Source organism: Chaetodon auriga, chromosome 16 (genome assembly GCF_051107435.1).
Source record: "Chaetodon auriga isolate fChaAug3 chromosome 16, fChaAug3.hap1, whole genome shotgun sequence".
NCBI lineage: Eukaryota > Metazoa > Chordata > Actinopteri > Chaetodontiformes > Chaetodontidae > Chaetodon > Chaetodon auriga.
The window spans coordinates 19,032,127-19,050,590 of record NC_135089.1 but is presented as its reverse complement, the minus strand read 5'-3'; the positions used below and the strand labels follow the sequence as shown (position 1 = coordinate 19,050,590).

The window sequence follows — 18,464 nt, the reverse complement described above, 5'->3', positions numbered from 1 at the left end:
GCACGTGCATGGATTGAGATTTCTATTGAAAATGTAAGTCATTATGCACCAAGCGGACTGGAAGGGTAAACATATGAAATTCTATTAACCCTTTAATGGCCTTGATCATGAAACAGCCATGGAAATTTGTATTTTTTGCATTTCATAGTTACTTTGGGGTCCAATTTGCAGTGAAAGCAAGCATTCAATGATCTACATACAGTTTATCTTTCTCCATTAAAGTGAGACAGACAAGTTGAGTTGAATTACACACCTGGGTCATATAAAAACAACAGGAAGTCACACAGTTATGCAGTGTACACTTTGTATGTTTGGGTGCAACAGTACAACCGTTTATTGATCCAAGTGTTTTCTTCACAGTTCTTGTCTTTTGTCTTTTGATTGAGAACATTTTAATTGCAATTAGTTTCTTAACAAGACATCAGACTCAAAATGTCCTCTACTGAATGCTTGAGGAGCCCATTAAAGGCTTAATGTCATTCAAAGGTCAAACTGAACTGTTGAACACAAAAATATAATCACTGAACGTGGACACAGCAGCCAAACGAGCCCCAGCTCTTCTTCTGTGGTCTCTCGGCTAAAATGCAGTATTTTTCATATGTGAGTTCAAACAAAGCCAGATATGTTTCCCTCCTCTCAGCAAGAACCTAAATCTGCCTTTTACAGATGGAGCTATAAGTGGCCATATTAGGGCAGAAATCCAGAGCCTGGCAATGGGGGCAAAAAAAAAAAAAAGGCCACACACACACACACACACACACACACACACACACACACACACACACACACAGTGAAGACAGTTGGCAGTCTTTCCATCCTTGACTGTGGTACCTGCTTTCACACCCCTCCTCCTCCTCCTCCTCCTCCTCCTCCTCTGCCTCGCCTGGGCAACTCTCTAAACGCATCCTCAGGGAACTCTCGCTCTCTCTCTGTCACACACACACACACATACACGCTCACACGTGCGCGCGCACACACGCACGGGCGCTCATATAGGAGGATCCCAGCAGAGGAGCGGGCAGTGAACGGCGGAGCGCGCACCGGACCGGCTCGTTAACTTGACCGCTTCCTATTTTTTTCACCCCTCTCATTCTCGGGCAGCTCCAGCAGCTGGGGGAACAAATCGGACTACCGGGCAGACTACCGGGTGAGAAGAGACTCCTCCAGCACTCCAGACAGCCTCAGACTGGTCGTCATCGTTTGTTTTACTCCGGAGACTGCGGATTTTTTTTTTATCCCCGATCGTTTCCAGTGGATACTGAGAGCGCGCACCGCCTGAGATAAACAAAGTCTCCGGACATCAAGTCTGCTGTTATTTGTGTCATAGCTGGGGCATAAAACCCTCTATCCGCGGGTCGGTCCAGCTGTCTCCTCTGCCCTCCCTCCGTTTCAACTGCACCGGTCAGACTTGGATAGAGCAACAGCCTCCACCGGCGCATCAGTGAGGTAAGAGATGCGACTGTCTCTTTCGCCTGCTGTGCCATCACATCGGGGTCTCCTGTAATATCTTTGATACAGGCCTTGCTGAAGCAACAAATCATTTCGCTTAAAATATATGCAAGTTGGCCATCGGATTGGCTCCAAAACGAATCCCGAATGGTATTCATTACAGGCGGAAATAATCATTAACATGCAGAGGTGTCATCAGAAGCTTATTCGAGGTGTATTTCACAAAGTGCAACAACCTGGGAGGACGATTTCACACTTTGCGCTGTCCGCCTCCACCCTCCCATCACACATCTCAGTACTGGGCCATATGGAACCCACGAATATTACATAAAACTTTCATTTCTCCTCTGCACTTCCTCCTCCTCCTCAGCCTCACTCTCCCTTTCTCCCTCTCTTCCTCTGCCCTCACCTGACCCTGTTTTGAGGAGAGAAGATCATCTCACACCTTTGGCTCTGAGCAGGGGCGGGTTTAGAAACTTTTGAGCAGAGGCCCTTGACTGCAGCACCGTGTTAAAGAAGGAAGGGAGACACATCTTTCAAATGAAAAATGTGTGAAGAGTCAGATTTAAAGCCCTGGCTCTTGCCAATGACAAATGGCATAACTACTGATAATAGTTGTATTGGTTAATTGAAGCCAAATGAACGACTTAAAACATTCAAATATGATAATAATACAAGTAAATAGCTGCTGTAACTCCACATAACCTACAGCCATGGACAGATCATGAAACAAAGGGCCCCTGGACACAGTAACATGTCCCCCCAACATAGGAGCAAGACACCCAGCCTGAAAGAGACAGAAAACAGCTACATTGATTGTGTTGTTTTGCATCTCTTTGTAGTCATTTTGTGTCTAAGATAAGATATAATTTTATTAATCAGAGAGCAAGCAATAATAGCAGGAATAAAAACGAGACGTAAAAAGAACAAATATGTGTAAGTGTAATCATTTTGCCGGTCTTTGTGGTTGTTTTGCATCTCTTTGTCGTTGGGTTGCGTTTCTTTACGGTCATTTTTGTGTCTCTTTATTGGGGGAATCAGATTCCTGGAGGCGTTGCCATATCCACAGCTCCTGCTTCTGCCTCTTTTTCAATCTCTGGGGGCCACACACACACACAGACACAGACACACTCAGAGACAAACACACCCAGATTAGAGAACTCTGATTGGGCTCGTTACAAAAAGGGCACGTACGTAACAGATGACCTTAGCGTGTCCTGTCACACATGAAAACATTTATTCCATCCCGTCCGGTTCAGGCATGTATTGATCAGATCTGATCGACTGGATGCTTCCCCATGCAGGCAGGGCTGTGCTGGTGTGATAGCAGCTGGACTGGTCCCAGTCGCTTCAGAGCTCATTGAAGTGCAGAGCAGATCAGCTGGTTGTAAAAGCTCAAACATCGTCTGTCAGCGCCTGGCATTTATTATCCTCAGCAGCATCTCGTCCTCAGTTTAATGGCAAGGAGCCTCGCCTTTCTTTCTTAGTCTCCACTCTCAGCTGGTCAGAGGAGCTCTTCCTGTTCCTTTCTATTTTTAGTCTCTATTTACAATGCAGTAGCTATAGAGGCAAGAAGAGTCTCTCACTCTGTTTCCCTTCATGTGTCTCTCCGCCTCGAATCTCTCCCTCTCTGTCTTAGCCTCTTCTTTTTTTGTCCTTACGTCTGTCTCTCCCTCACTTTCTTTTCACGCCCCCTTCACCTTTGGTTTTCCCAGTTTCTCCTTCAAGCCGCTATCATCATAGATCATCGAGTCAGACAGAGTGATTCAACACATTAAGCATTGGTAGCAGCTCACCTCAAACTGCCACCTGCTCCACTAACACGAACACATGCACACAGACGGTATGTGGCTGCGGGAGGCTGGGAAGACAGCGGAGAAGACAGGGGGTAGAGGTTAATCTCTGGATGCTTTTGACCCAAATCACCATGTGACCTACATACCCTCCCCTAAACAACCACCCCACAGTCCCTGTCACACATCCACCCAAACATATCTTTAAAAAGCAGCAAACACGCACACACGCGCGTGTACACACACAAATGCACAACAGCCTTTTGGATGTCGAGCCACACTACGACTGAACAACACACTTTCAAGGCCCGGTGAGTTATTAATTACTAGTGACAAAACACGCCGCAGCGGCTGGATTTGGCCTAAATTGCCTTCAAGTAGAGAATAAGAAAAAGTTTGATTAGAAGATCTCAAAGAATCATTTTTTTAATAAAGAAAATGTAATTAACTCGCTCTGCCATCTTCCGTAATACCTGAGCATAATCTTGAGGCAAACCTGACCTCCCCTCATGGTGAAGTGTTCCAGTTTAGACTTTCGCCTCCATATCCGCTGCAGTAACCGCTGCATACACACCCAAACCTCGACCAAACAGCACACACTGCTTCTCTGAGCTCTCCACCAACCTTTATTACACTGACAGTGGAGTGCTTGAAAATTGGGCCTAAATTAGATTCATATTGAATTACAGTCGTCGTTTAGTCGGTCCACCACTTTGCTCCACACTCAAATATCTCAACAGCTGTTGATCGCTGTGAGGTTTTGCACAGACATTGATGATCCCCAGAGGATGAATCCTACTGGCTGAATTGATCCTTTGACTTTTCCTCCAGTGCCACCACGATGCTGACATTTCTGGTTGCGAGTGAAATGCCCATACAGCTATTAGATGACTTGCCCCTTGGTGTACACATTCAGGTCTCCCTCGGGATGGACCTCTCCTGGCATTTGCAGTAATTCCTTGTCTAGCGGTTATCATAGAAAACATCCTGGATATGCAAACTGTACTTGCACTTAAATTGAAGCACAACTGACAATTATGAGTCAAAAATTGAGTCAGTTGCAATCTGCCATCGTTGTTCAGGTCAATGCCACCTTGCATTGTGGGATATGCGTGCTGGTGTAGCGTTCAGTGTTTGCATACTGAAATAAACATACTTCAAATATTTCACATAGTGTATTAGCATACTCAATAGTATGCTAGTATGGAATACTTATGGAATACGGGCCTTAACATGATGAACATGGCTAACATTAGACTCATTGCATCAACATGTTAGCATTTCCATTGTGAACATGTTAGCATGCTGATGTTAGCACGTAGCTCAAAGCACTGCACCCTGTTTAAGTGCAGCCTCACAGAGCTGCTGGCCTGGCTGCAGAGCTTCAGCCTTGTTTTAGTGTTGCTGACATTAAGACAATGCTGACAGTTGATTGTATTATTCCACAAAAACAATATGGCCAGCCTCCATACATGTTTATCATTCCGCAGTGCCCCTCTCATTATTAAAATGTACAATCCAGTGAGTCGGCCTAAGCACAAATCTCTCTGCAAATTTTGTTATCTGCTTATTCAGCATATACAAACACCCAGTGCTGTATGTACAGAACTGCGTCTGTTGACTGCCCTGAAGCAACACCCATTATTATTACGACCATTTGCAGAGTATGTTCACTGTATATCTCTGTAAAACACACGTCCGGAGAACATGTCAGCATTGAAGTGAAAAGCCAGCGGGCTGCGAACTACACAAGCACCTTTGAGTGCTGGTTTATGTTATAATCAGTAACCAGCATGACAATATCCTGACAGACTGTTAATGTGTGGAGTAATTGATTAAGTGTTTGAACTTTGTGAAAATGAACAAGGGACTCTTACTAAGGAGGCATCTGTGGAGGACAGCAGGAGACAGATGGAAAACAGATCAGAGAGCCATGAAAGGAAGAAACTTCTCTTTTTGATTTAAACCTCGCAGTGTGAGACAACAGCGGCAGCACTTCCCGTTCTTTAGATTTTTACCAGTGAGATGTTTGCATCGCGTGCTGTCTAAGGCGTAAAGTTTGTTTGGGTTTTAATGAGCTGGTGGCAGAGATACAGAAGGTAAACATAGACATATATACATAGGTGGCTACTGAGTGACTGACAGGCAGAGCTATTGGAGAAGGAGAGGGAGACTGGAAAATGGAGAAGGTAAAGGATGGAGAGAGAGGAGAATGGAGAGAATATAACGGATGCAGGCAGGCAGGTAGATAGACGAGTGAGAGGGGAAAAAGGATGGACAACATTGTATAAAAACTTTGCTTTGATTTAATATATTCATTCTTTTTATAGCTGAAGGCAAATTGTTCCCTGACAACATGTTTCATTCATTTTCCCCCAACATCCGCTTGCTGCACTGGAAACATGACCAAACTCATTTATGGTTATTTGTAAGCACTTGATCAAAGAGGGAAGGATCGTGGTCTTGGTTCAAATCTGACAAAGTTGGGACGATGTGTAAAACATAGATTTTTTAATCCTTTCTGACTCTGTATGTCAGCTGTTGAGTTGAGTGCTGCACAGAAATGTAAAGAAACAAGGTTGCCTGTGAACATAATCTGGACAGCAATTGCACAATGATAGCCCTCGAAAAACAATCTAATATTGTTGTTTATTCAATTAATCAATTCATGTTTTTATAAGTAAATGTTTGAATTTGTGCTATCACAAATTTAATATGGCATTTAATAGTACAAATTGTACTATTAGTTTCTATTAGTACAGTAAGTGCTGTAGTCAGTTTATTGGAAAGTAAACCCCAGGAAGAGACTGATGGAAGAAACACTAAATGAGAGACTGTATTGAGTTACAGAAGCTAATGTTAGTGGAACAGAGCCGAGACCGGACTCGAGGCTGGCTCTCTATGTGCAAAGCGAAGATGGCAGATTTACCACTCAAAATTCAGGATTTTTGAAACATTAGGTCTCTGGATTTGAGAGATTTTGAGTCTAGCTATTAAGCTAACATTAGCTTCACGACTAGGTTGAAATTGCTGCCTCCAGCTGACTTTTTGTTGTTTAAAGTGGGCTCGCTTTAACATGATAACCCTGCAGAGGGGTCTTAAATGTTCATGACATCATGCTAAACGACTCTGTCCAAAGCTGCAGTTGCATTATATTAAATCTAAAGCTGATTCAAACACTTGGCCGTATGCATTGTGTACACAGGTTGCCATCACCCACCACCTTTATGTCCCAAGGCCAGTCTACCTCAAAATTAGGTGCATCGCTCTTTCAGACAACGACAGAGACAAATTGGTAGAAGAAAAATGAAAAAGGCAGCAGACAAACAGAGACGCTGCAAGAGATGAAACAAGAAACAAAAAGAGGGAGAAAAGAAGCAGGGGCTGGGAAACAGATGGATAGAGCAGACAAACAGAAGTGAAAGTGGGGAGGAGGGAGAGAGGGGAAAAAAGGGATGAAGGAGATGGTGAGTGATAGAGTTAGAAAGAGGAAAGCATCCAATCCTCCTGTCGTCTCTGGAGGATGCTGCTGAAACCTGATCTCAGCCAGGAAGCGGCCATCGCTCTGCCTCGCTCTGTCTCTCTAATATTGGTAAGACACACACACTTTGTCATGTAATATTGCACCTGGTGTTTTCCTCAAACTCACAAAAGGACACACACACACACACACACACACACACACACACCTCACTAAGTCATTATAAATGTCTGTCGGTCTTTCTCACTGCCCGTCTCAGACTTTTCTCATCACTCCTCTTGAATCACTTCATATGATGTAGTAATTATTGTCACATGGGACCAAAATGGGACCATTTACATGTGTATCAAAGGTTTTTAGGCAGATGAGTGATTAGTTCTGTTCCAATGTCCAATATCCATCATTAACTGCCAGTTATCATTTAATGCTGCTAAAATATTAATGATCTATGTATGAATGATTATTCTTTGAAACAAGGGGAAACAGGAACCATTATCAGCTATATAATGTGTTAATCAGTGAGCTCCAGAGGTGCTGGTTGGCTAATACAGCTGTCCTTCAGAGAGCTAGCTGTTTCCAGTCTTCATGCTAAGCTAGGCTCGCCTTCAGCTGGCTGAAGTCTTACAGCTTCAAGTTTACCATACAGACATAAGAGTGCATGGTATTCATATAACTCTTTGCAAGATGGCAAATCTACCAAACTCTTTAGTTAACTGACAAAATTTACACTTTTCTGGTTTGGAACATTACTTTCTAACATGTGACGACAGTAGAGACGTACGTAGACTAAAAGCATGTACGTTTTTTTATTATTAGATTCTTATTTTCTCTGTAAATATCTCCAAAGACCAATCAAACTCCAGTGTAAAAGGAGCAGTAGAGTTTCAGATCCATCTAACTAAAAATACAACAAATGTCTATTTTGTTGTTACAGTTTACGTACATCATTAGCATCCTGACCGTGCTGTGAAGTACGTGTTAAATTCACATCTGCTATTTCCTGCTTCACAATGCCCCCTCACTCACTAAACTGTCATAAAGGACAATTGCATAATATCAGGTATTTAAAAAAAATACCATTGTTGTTTCTGTGTTGAAGCACCTCAGTGAGATCGATTCTGAGTGCAGACTAGACAAGCACTCGGCTCACCCGAATCCTCAAATGACTCACACTCACACACACGCACACACGCACACATGCACACGCACACACATTCTCTCAAGGGTACACAAACACAAGTGCACACACAAGAGGGGAAGAGTATTGTTGAGAGGGTATAGTGGACACAGAGCGTGGGTGGGGAGTGAGAGTGAGAGGGAGGGAGAACAGACACAGAAAAAGACGCAGTGGATGAGAATGAAGACAATATTGCTGTAGAGAGTTGACCACTGGCGTGTTTGACTGCCTTGGCTGCAGTATCCTGAGTAAAATAAAATGAAGTCCTATAATTAATTATTTGTAAAGAAAAACTGTTTTCGTGATCTTAACTTATGAGAAAGAGGTACAAACGAGAGGTACGCAAAAGCCACTGTAGCCCATCACAGTCAAATGTGTGTGCGTGCCTCAGTGGGTTATGTAAAGTGTTAAATATTGTATACGGAAATACGCCTATTCACTTTTTTAGGGGGAGTGAAAAGAGAGGATCGACAGCACCCTCATATCTGTGGGTTAAGTAGCTAGAGTCAGCTTAGCATAAAGACTGGAAACAGCTAGCCTAGCTCTGTCCCAAGTCCTAAAATATAGCTACCAACACCTCCAAAGCTCACTAATATACTCAACATATCCTCAACATGTCATTACTGTTACTTTTTTCACCATCTATCCATGTGTTTAGTTTACTATGTGAACCATTCTTAGAACCATTTCAGGCACTTTCAGTCACAACAAATAGAGTTCTGGTGTATCAGCTGACTGAATATGTGGATTTAAAAAAACAAACTGTACTCTTTTTGATTCACACAGCCCTTAATGCAGCAGGGTGTGGAGGTGAGGGGGAGGGACTCATCGCACAGAGTGAAGTCTTGCATTGGGACACACCACTATATTTCAGAAGTACATACAATGGGGTGGGGGAGGGGGGATTGGAGGGTGAATGGGTAGAAAAGGGGCGCAGCTTATTCATGTTGTCCTTTTTCTTCTTTTTGGGCACAGAAGCAGAAAATGTTCTCTTTTCCCTCCCTTCAGATATGTAACTCTTGTCTGGCCTCCAGTCATGAATCTTGCAATGAAATGATCAAAACTACAGCTGGTGATACACAAGAAATGAACTAAAATCTTCAGAAAATTGAAAAGCTCTGTTGAACTGCTGTCATGTCGGTTGCAAACATAATTACATTTGGCAAAACTGTGGAACTTTTCCTTAAGTGGAAATCTGCAGTCCCAAGGACGCAGTAGAGGGCAAGCTTATGCATCCTGTGGTGTTAAGTGGGTCTGCCAGTTTTGGCAGCACTTATTTGTACTCTATGAATTTTACAGCCACTACTCTCCCTTCCAGTAGGTGGAATCACTAAGCAGCGGTTATAAATCAGATGTACTTTGTAGTGTTCTTGCTGCAGGGCACAGTTGTATTGAGTGTGTCTACCTACTATTTAACAGTGTTATGTACTGTATAAATATAACTCTAGCCTCCCTGTTGTGCACAGGTAGAGAAGCCCTACATCAAGCTGCAGCCATGGATGAGATGGACCTGCCCCAGATGAAGAAGGAGGTGGAGAGCCTCAAGTACCAGCTGGCTTTCAAACGAGAGAAATCCTCCAAAACAGTGACTGAGTGAGTAGTTAGTCCACAATTAGCTCTACAAGCATCTGCATAAGCAGAGTTCTGGCCCCAAAAAACAACTGTGATAAGTAGCTCTGAGGTCGAAAATAGTTTTGTTTTTGCTAAATACTGAGCACACCAAAAAACCTCAAAAAATGTAATAGACACAGTGTTAGAAAAATTGTGTGTGAAGCTATAGCCAGCAGTGTTTAGCACAATAATAGGAACCTGGGAAACAGAGAGCCTGGCTATGTCCAAAAATAACTTTAAAAAAAAAAAGATATTTTGTTAAAAGTCAGTTTTAGAGGTGTTGGTAGGACATTCTCACCTCTGGATGGAGCCAGGATAGATGTTTTCCCCTAGCTTTAGGCTAAACTGAGCTAAACGGATGGAGGTAGCTTCATATTTACTGTACAGACACAAGAGTGGTATTGATCTACTCACTGAAACCCTGACAAGAGAGCAAATGAGTGTATTTCGCAAAACTATTCCTTTAACAGATACTCACACTGTGTTGTGAAATAGAACATTACTTTCAAATATGTGATTATGTGACAGCATCCAATATGTGTGTGTGTATTTTTTTTAGAATTATTGGGTTGCGTAGTTTTTTATTTTTGGCTGCACTGCAGCAAAGCAGGAGCCAGCCTTGTAATTTCTTAGTGAGTTAGTGAGTGATGATGTTACACCATTGGTTGGTTGAATGTTAGAGTTTCCCCATTGGTTGTTGCTCTTTTAAAATCAGTAGTCGTGAATGTTAGTTACGTGCTGTAACTCTAGATTCTATGAGTATAGGTTTAGTCCTCTCAGGCCATCATCAGTGGGTTTATCCCTCACTTGCACTCACACAGGACTGAAGACTTCTAGTCTATACCCACTTACCACACTTACCACTTGGGCACCACCTCTGTCTTGCCTTGTGTACACAGTAAGTTGAGCTGAGACCGGACAATTGGTTCCCAAAAACAGCTTTGTCGTCAGCAAGTTGAAGGAACCAGAACGGCCCACAGCTTAGAGGGCTGTGCCTATACTCATAGAATCTGGAGTTACGGTAACTAATGTTCTATTTTGCGCAGGCTTTACCCTCTAAGGCTATTGCTAGTGTGATAAGGGCAAAGCAGGTAGTGGGACCATTCCCCACTGGGTCCACACCCATGAGAAATCAATAACCAGTCTACACCACACCAATGCATCACAGCGCATCACACAGATGGGACAGACAGCACAATAACTGATATTCACCATGAGGCAGTGAAACAGGAAAACAACATAAAACCTACTGCTGTGAGAGGCAGAGATGATGGTTACGCACTGTAACAGTCTAGCAGAGAACAGAGTCAGAGAGAAAATGGCCCTCCATGTGCTGAGAGGCATGAGGGAGAGCGCACACTTAAAGTACCCCAAATAACAATCACTCTGACAAAACAATACAGAGTGAGTCATAGAAAAACAAGACGCCCCACAGACAGAAGCGAATGAAAGCGCAGGGGGAGTTAATACATAATTAGAATAGTCATAACTAAAATTAGAATAAGTTCTCTTTCAAATCAAACATCTTAAAGGTTCACTGTGTAACATTTAGGACAATCTATTTCCAGAAAGGAAATATGACAGTCATAGCTATTATTTATCACCTGAAAATAACAATTGTTGTGTTTTCATTAGAATGAGGCCTTTATATCTACAGGGGGAGTGGGCCCCACCATGTTGCACTGCCCTGTTTCTACCGTACGTCAGAATGGACAAACCAGACAGAGGCTCAAGAGAGCACCTTTTTGTGTGTTTGTGTTTAGTGACCCCCATAAAGGAGGGTGAGGTGAAGGGTATTCAGTTGATTACAATCTGCAACCTCATCGCTAGATGCCAATAAATCCTACGCACCGTTCCTTTAAGATGCGGGTAGAAAATATTGTTCTTGCAACTGCATTTGTAACATTTTACACCAAAAAAAAAGGCAGGGTGACCTGGCCAAAAAGCTCCAGAACAAGTGAGAAAGTTGACCTCGAGTCGTCTAACCGACTGCTGTTTTCAAAATAACTCAATTATTCAGCGGTTTGTGCAAGTATACACCAATTTAATAAATGCTAAATCTCACAGTAGTCAACAAAGCTATTATTAATGGTAAGATATACAATTTTGATTGAGTCATTCCACCTCAATAACATATTGATTATATGACTTCATTAAATAAAAAGCTGCCTTGAAGGCCATCGTCACAGCCGCGGCACACATCGAAACACTGAGCAAAGCTGCAGCCGTCATTAGCTTCTGCAGCACTCTCTTTGTCTGTCTCGTGCTCCTCCTGCAGCACCAGCAGATGAAGGGCCAATCACAGAAACTGAGAAAAAACACTTCATCTGAGGCTTCATCAGCGCTTCTTGAGAGGACTGTTTTCGATCTAATGCTGTTTTTCATGCATGAGTACAAAAGTAGTCAGGGTCAGTCTTTTGAAACCTTGCATAAAACTCATGAATATAAAGAAATATTGAAAAATAGCAACAGCAGTGTTGTTTTTCTCAGCTGAAGTGCTGCTACTTTATGGATAATTAACTGAATTGAAAGTGAGACTATGTAACCTTTGAGAGGTGAAATGACATATTTTCCTTTTTATATGACTATATGTGACTTCAAAACATACTTTGGCCAGTTTCAGTACACTTTCTACCACAGCTTTACTTGGCATGACAGGTTAGCTAATGTTAGTTAACATGAGACATTGCTGACATTACTGAGACATAATAATTCTTTACTTGGGCTACTTTCACATTCTTCTTCTGGTGTTTTTGCCCAGTAATCAAACAGCTTCAGGTGCGTTGCCACCACCTTCTGGTCTGGAGTCGATGACGGATTGTCATTGGTGCACGCTGTGCTATTAATAACCTTCATTTAATTCTAAATCATTATAGGCTTTACTTTTTAGGGTGCGTATGAATTCAACTGTTCAATTGTAAGAGGAAGAATGTGTTATTCCTTCTCTCAAATGTTACGTAATGTCACTTTAAGGAATAGTCTGACTTTGCCATTGAGAGTTAGAGCCAATAACATTTGTCGTCTTTAACGGGTGTGATTTAAAGTACACTGCTTTGTTAAATAAACAGGCTTAAAACTCTGTCCAAAAAGTAAAAGCATGTAAAGAGCTACAGTTGCAGAACATAATTAGTTACTTCTGGCCTCTGGTCGCGCAGATTCGTCCTCTCTTTCTTGCCTTGTATGGAAAAGAGGAAAAGTGCATAGAGGATGGATTGTGGTAATAAACTTCCTCTGGAATTTCAAAAATGTCTCTGTCTCTTCCCAAAGCTTGGTAAAGTGGATAGAGGACGGCGTCCCAGAGGATCCCTTCCTGAACCCGGAGCTGATGAAGAATAACCCGTGGGTGGAGAAAGGAAAGTGCATCCTTCTCTAGAAGAAACCATCCACCCTGCCACGACCTTTCAACTTTAACCGCCCCTACCAACACACACCTACAGAGGACCCCCGAACCTGACCCTCCTGACCCGGCCTGAGAAGGCCAGCGCCTCCTAACCTCTCACCGTGAATGTACAAGATCTGATATCCCCCCATTCTCCCCGAACACACACCCCAACAAGGGCACAGAAAAACACACTGACAGAGACACACACTCACACACCATCACTCCAAACTTTGGGGGTTTCCCTGACTGCCACACCTTCACTGCAAGTTTATTCCTGCCACGGCAATGCATCATTACTATGATATATGACGATGATGATCAATACTCTTATTACATGTCTCTATATGGATATGATGACTTATTTATGCAGCTGCTAGTCACAAGCTTTCTATCTTCATTTACAATCTCTACACTTCATTGTGAGCACAGCAGTTCTTTTTATCTTCCATTTTTGATGAGTTGTAATAAACTGTAGAGTCACATTCTCAGACTGACTGTAGATCTGCTGGGGTAATTTTGTTCCATGTTCAGATATAAGATAAAAGTTTATGGATCCCACACTGGGGAAATTTGCTTGTTACAGTGGCTCAAGAGTCAAAAGTAGAGGAAAAGAGTGATTGATAAATAAAAGTGAAATAAAACCAAATAAAAGTAAAAAATATGCACCTGTGAAGCACTGAATCACTCAAATATGGTTGACAAAAATAACATCACTGAAGTTGTTCACACCTCTTTAAAAGTAATTGAACGATCCATAACAGCCTATAATGATTTAGAATTAAATGAAGATTATTGATAGCACAGCGTGCACCAATGACAATCTGTCTTTGACTCCAGACCAGAAGGTGGTGGCAACGCACCTGAGGCTGTTACTGGGCAAAAACACCAGAAGAAGAATAGCTTGAGCGCTGTAGCCGTTTGGTTACAACTACGAGTGAGCTAGCTTGTTAACAGCTACTCAGAAATCATGGATGCATCATATTTAGCTGTCTGAGAAACTGGACTTCAGTCCATCTCCAGTGCTTCTTGATTGTATTTCCCATTATCTCTTTGATGCATGAAGCGTCAGTGTAAATGGTGTCTTTGTCTGTATTCGAGGCATTTCCATCCGACATGGATGCAGCTGTAACATATTATATGCCCATAGTGCAAGCCACTGTAACAGTATGATAATCCTTATTACTAATTTTAAGTTTTTATAGGCTCTTATGGTGCTACTGTTAACGAATTACACTTCACTTTTAATGCTAACCACAAACTTACTTAACAACCTACGCCACTGTTTTTTAAAGATTGATGAATTCAAGCTTATTAATTGGCCAAAGCCTTGAGTGTGGTTGAAACAAAGAACTTCGTACGTAGCGTTGTCAGAGTGTTCGTAGCTGTTCTGAACTCACAGATACAACTGAGGCCTTCACACAGAAGAAAGAACACGCGCGAATCAAGAAAGGTTCAACACTGCAGCGAGATTAGCTTTCATAACTCTCCCTCCAGTGTGACTCACACAGTTTTCGTACCTAACGTTTGATTTCGCACAGCTCGTAAAAGCATGATTATCACATTTCCATTCTGGAGACTTGATCTGCAGCCTGTGTTGTTTTGCTTCTGTGTCATGAGGTCAGAAGATGTCATAGCAGCTCTGTTTGTGTTGTCAGAGCAGAATGAAGCTGTGGGCTCATGGGAGGGTTTTGGGTTTACTGCTCCCTCTCCTCCTTAGCTACGGCCCCTAAGGACAACACACACATTCACTCACACGCCCATGCACACATGCACTCAACATACAAATGAATCATACACACACACACACATACACACACACACACAGTATCTGTTTCCACACATGTACAGACAGACCCCTTTAACTTATTAACTTATTGATCACTAGGTAGTTTATTTATTTATTTATTTATTGATGAGACCTTTCTCTCACCTTAGTTTTTGTTTCCCATGTGTGCACTCCCTCCTCCTTATGCCCCGCCTCGAACGAAAAACAGGAAAACAACCAAAAAATCGACTACACCTTGCCAGATCACCATCTACTACTGCCTTGTACACAGTTTCCTTAAAACGAGAATGTAAATATGTGGCATGATCACCGCTGACCTCAGAACCGGCCTGCGTGTGCGTGCATGCGACTGTAATCGTGTGTTTATGTGTGCGTATTCAAACAAAAAAAAAAGAAAAAAAAGAAAAAGTGCATCAGTTTGGATGTTAGGCTCCCTTGCAGATTGTGAAGCACACACACTGTACATGCACACACATGCAGCTATGTCACACACACACGGGCAAGCCTGAGGCCGAGCAGACCGACAAAACACACACACACACACACTGCTCAGTGAGAATGTGTATGAGAGGAGGAGTGGCAAGGATGTGGGATTCTCTAAATGACTTGGGACAGGGGAGCCTCACATCATCTCAGTACTGTAATGAGTCTCATTATATACATTTTCTTCAAGTTGACCCAGTTCCCTAAAGGCCACTCAGTGCTTGGAAGACCTCGGTCCTATTATGTGTAACTGCAAATATTTCATTTCCCTCCTTTTTTTTGAACCAAATTTGAACAATTAAATGGTCAATGATGTGCTAATAAATGCTTTATGCTTTTTATCGAACATGCTTGCATCTATCTTACACTGTACTTCTTATTTACTTACCATGAAAAATTGTGCCGCTGTACCTGAAGTGAGGTCAGTGAACTTGGAGATGTCCACGGCAACAATAAGCATATATGCAACATGACGACTCCAAATGGAGCCATTTTAGAAGTCCCGCAGTTGACAGGGAGGCATGTGTAGTATGCACCCCTCTTATTTTGGACATAGCATTTTTTTATTTTAATAGTTTGGATGTTGGATTTGTGTTAACTAGTTGGCAGAATGATGCTAAAGCTCTGTGTTATAATATAGCCTTGTAATTTCATAATAAATGCATGAAGGGGGACTTTTAAAATGGCTTCCACAGTACAAAGAACTGAAGGTCTGAGCTTCAGGTTTGTAGCTTTTCCAGTGTTAAGCTTAAGTTCAGTGGTTTAAGTCGTTTTGTTTGCTCTTGTAACACCACCAGAAAAGCAACAAATGCTGTCCGCTGCAGTCTCAGTACCACCTAGCTCCAAAAGTACATGAGAGGATTCCTGTGTCTGCCTGTCCCTTGTCTGTTTTCTGTTCAGCAGCTGTAACTTTACTTGTTTGGTTTGTTTTTATATAATCTGAACGTGCGTACGTATGTATGTTATTACTATTATAATGACAGCATAAAATCTTGTCTAAATATCTAGCAACATATTCCCTGTGAGAGTGCTTTGGAAAAATTATTATGCATCAGATCAAGTCCTAGTGTAAAGATGACGATGAGCAATAAATTAAAGATCATTTTTTATTGAATGTTTTACAAAAACATTTATCTTATTGAATAAAGTAGAAGATTTTTAGACAACTTGCTCGTCTCTGGGTTTTTTTTTTTCATTTCATATTGTATTTACGTCCGTGAGTGCAAGACGTATGTTTTCAACTGCAAATCACGAGTGGCCCCTGGCTCCAGACCTTTGAATCAATGCCTGCATCATTGATTTTGTTGGTGATTTAAATACTGTAGTTCTGCTGGTGTTGTGTTCACTGATAGTTTTCTCCTTCATAGCTCCTTCCTACAGCAGCAAACTGGTCATCTGGCTGACCACCTATCTAGATTTCATATATTAAACCAGCCTTTACAAAAATGATTTTCACCCCAGACAGTTGCAAGAGTGTTAGCCTTCAAATTTTTAGCGTCTTGTTGTACAGCTTTGCTGAGCTTTAGTCAAACCTTAGCCCAAGAAACTACAGTTAGATCTTTCACCTTCTCAGAGGAGCTCTGCTTCCAGGTTAAAGGTATAGACCACAGGACTTGGCTAAGCAGGCTACGCACCCAGAAATTCCCCAACAAAAACAGCAACAACAAAAAAAAGAAACTTTTATCAAGATATAACTGTTATTCAAGACCATATTAGCATCCGTGGTCATGAAAATACCATATTTAACTTACCAGCTTACTATCATGACTTTCGCCTTTTTGTGAGGCTACAATCGGATGTTTCTCAGCCAGAGAAAGTTCTTTGGCTCTAACCGAGTTTTTCAGCCTGCTAGTGCAAAACTACTGTATGCTAACCCCCTGCAGGTTAGAAAGGTGGCGGGTTTCTCTTTCATAGCTCTTTCCTACAAAGAAAGATAAAGAAATCTGCCTATCCAGTTCAGCAGCTCACTATCATTGTAGGCTGGTGTTTTTTTTTTTTGTTTGTTTTTTTTTTGCATCAGTACAATGTTTCCCGCAGAAACTGCAGTTCTTTGGCTCTGACCATTAGGTTTTCATTTCATTACCTGTACTTTATGTTTTTCAGCCTCCTGGAGCATCTACTCCTCCAGGACATGGATGCAGAATTCTAAAGCTCAAACCTGCAAGAGAAGACAGAAATGAGTGATACAGAAAGACACCTGGAGGGAAAATAAGAGAGTGAAAGATAGAGACAGAGGAGGCAGATGGTCCTATAGAAGGATACACTTAAGGGAAAGACAGAAGGCTACAATCTCTTCTACTCCCTCTCCTCCGCTGCTTCTTGTAACTCATGAATAATCGAAAAAAGGAGCTATCCGAGGGCTCTCTCTTCTTTCACACTGTCACTGCCTCTTGGTCTTGCACTTTCTCTTCCCCTCTCTCTCTATTCGTGCCCACCTTTTTCTCATTTTCACCATCTCATCCCTCTTCCTTCTCCTCTTCTGCTGTGAGGAAAATGTGTATAGGAACATAAACAAGTGTACACAATCAAAAATATATCACCTGAACTGCTTGGGAGTACATATAACCCATTAAACACAGTTACTAAAGAAATAACCCATTACTCAAGTTGAATTCATGTGCAATAAAATGCACCTTTGCTTCATTCATTCAATTCAGTTGCCAGGAGAAATGCCGGCATTGTATGTTTCTGTAAACTGGATAGGTTTAGGCACAAAAAAACACTTGGTTAAGGCTCGGAAAAGATCATATTTTGGCTTAGCATACCTGGTGTAATCGCCACAAGTATGGCTGGAAAATATCCCGACCTCTCGTCAAAAACTTCCTTATCATTATACTCTCAGAGTGACTTGTGGCTGCAGTGGCTGCTGTAGGCAAAAGTCACATAGTCTCACTTTAAAGCGCCGCCGCTGAAACGCTGAGCTGCACATTGAACAATGAGGTTATTCTTTTTCCTGTCTCACACAGTGTGAACTCCCTCTACATGTATATTTTAATGACTTAAAACTCATTAGTTGCAGAAAATCTAGCACCTGGCAAATTTATCCTGTGAAGAACTGAAGAACTCATGGGCCACAGTCACAAGACAAACTAAGCAAGCTTCCGTTTCCACAGTCAACATATTTACTTTCATACTCACCTTTAAAACCTACAGTATATTTAATGCTAATTACTCAGCCAAGTGAATTTGTGAATTCTCTCTCAATATCTGTATGTGTGCTGTTGTTCTTCCATGGCAGTTTTCTGTTAAGTTGGCTGGTAAATTGAAAGAGTCAGAGCTTAATTTACTTTCTCCAATACGCA

The 18,464-nt window shown here is 42.0% G+C and overlaps 1 protein-coding gene across 1 annotated transcript; it reads left to right on the top strand.

The window, feature by feature from the left end:
* The first annotated feature begins 920 nt into the window (after positions 1-920).
* On the top strand, positions 921-16,328 carry gng13b (guanine nucleotide binding protein (G protein), gamma 13b). The gene is made up of 3 exons (XM_076752496.1): positions 921-1,446; positions 9,367-9,493; positions 12,779-16,328. Exons 2-3 carry the CDS (start codon positions 9,396-9,398, stop codon positions 12,882-12,884), a joined length of 204 nt encoding a protein of 67 aa, XP_076608611.1. The 5' UTR covers positions 921-1,446; positions 9,367-9,395; the 3' UTR covers positions 12,885-16,328.
* The last annotated feature ends 2,136 nt before the right edge of the window (positions 16,329-18,464 follow it).

Coding starts and splice junctions, on each gene's coding strand:
- gng13b (XM_076752496.1), top strand. CDS start 9,396: ATGGATGAGATGGACCTGCCCCAGATGAAGAAGGAGGTGGAGAGCCTC. Junction 9,494..12,778: donor TCCTCCAAAACAGTGACTGA/GTGAGTAGTTAG, acceptor CTCTTCCCAAAG/CTTGGTAAAGTGGATAGAGG.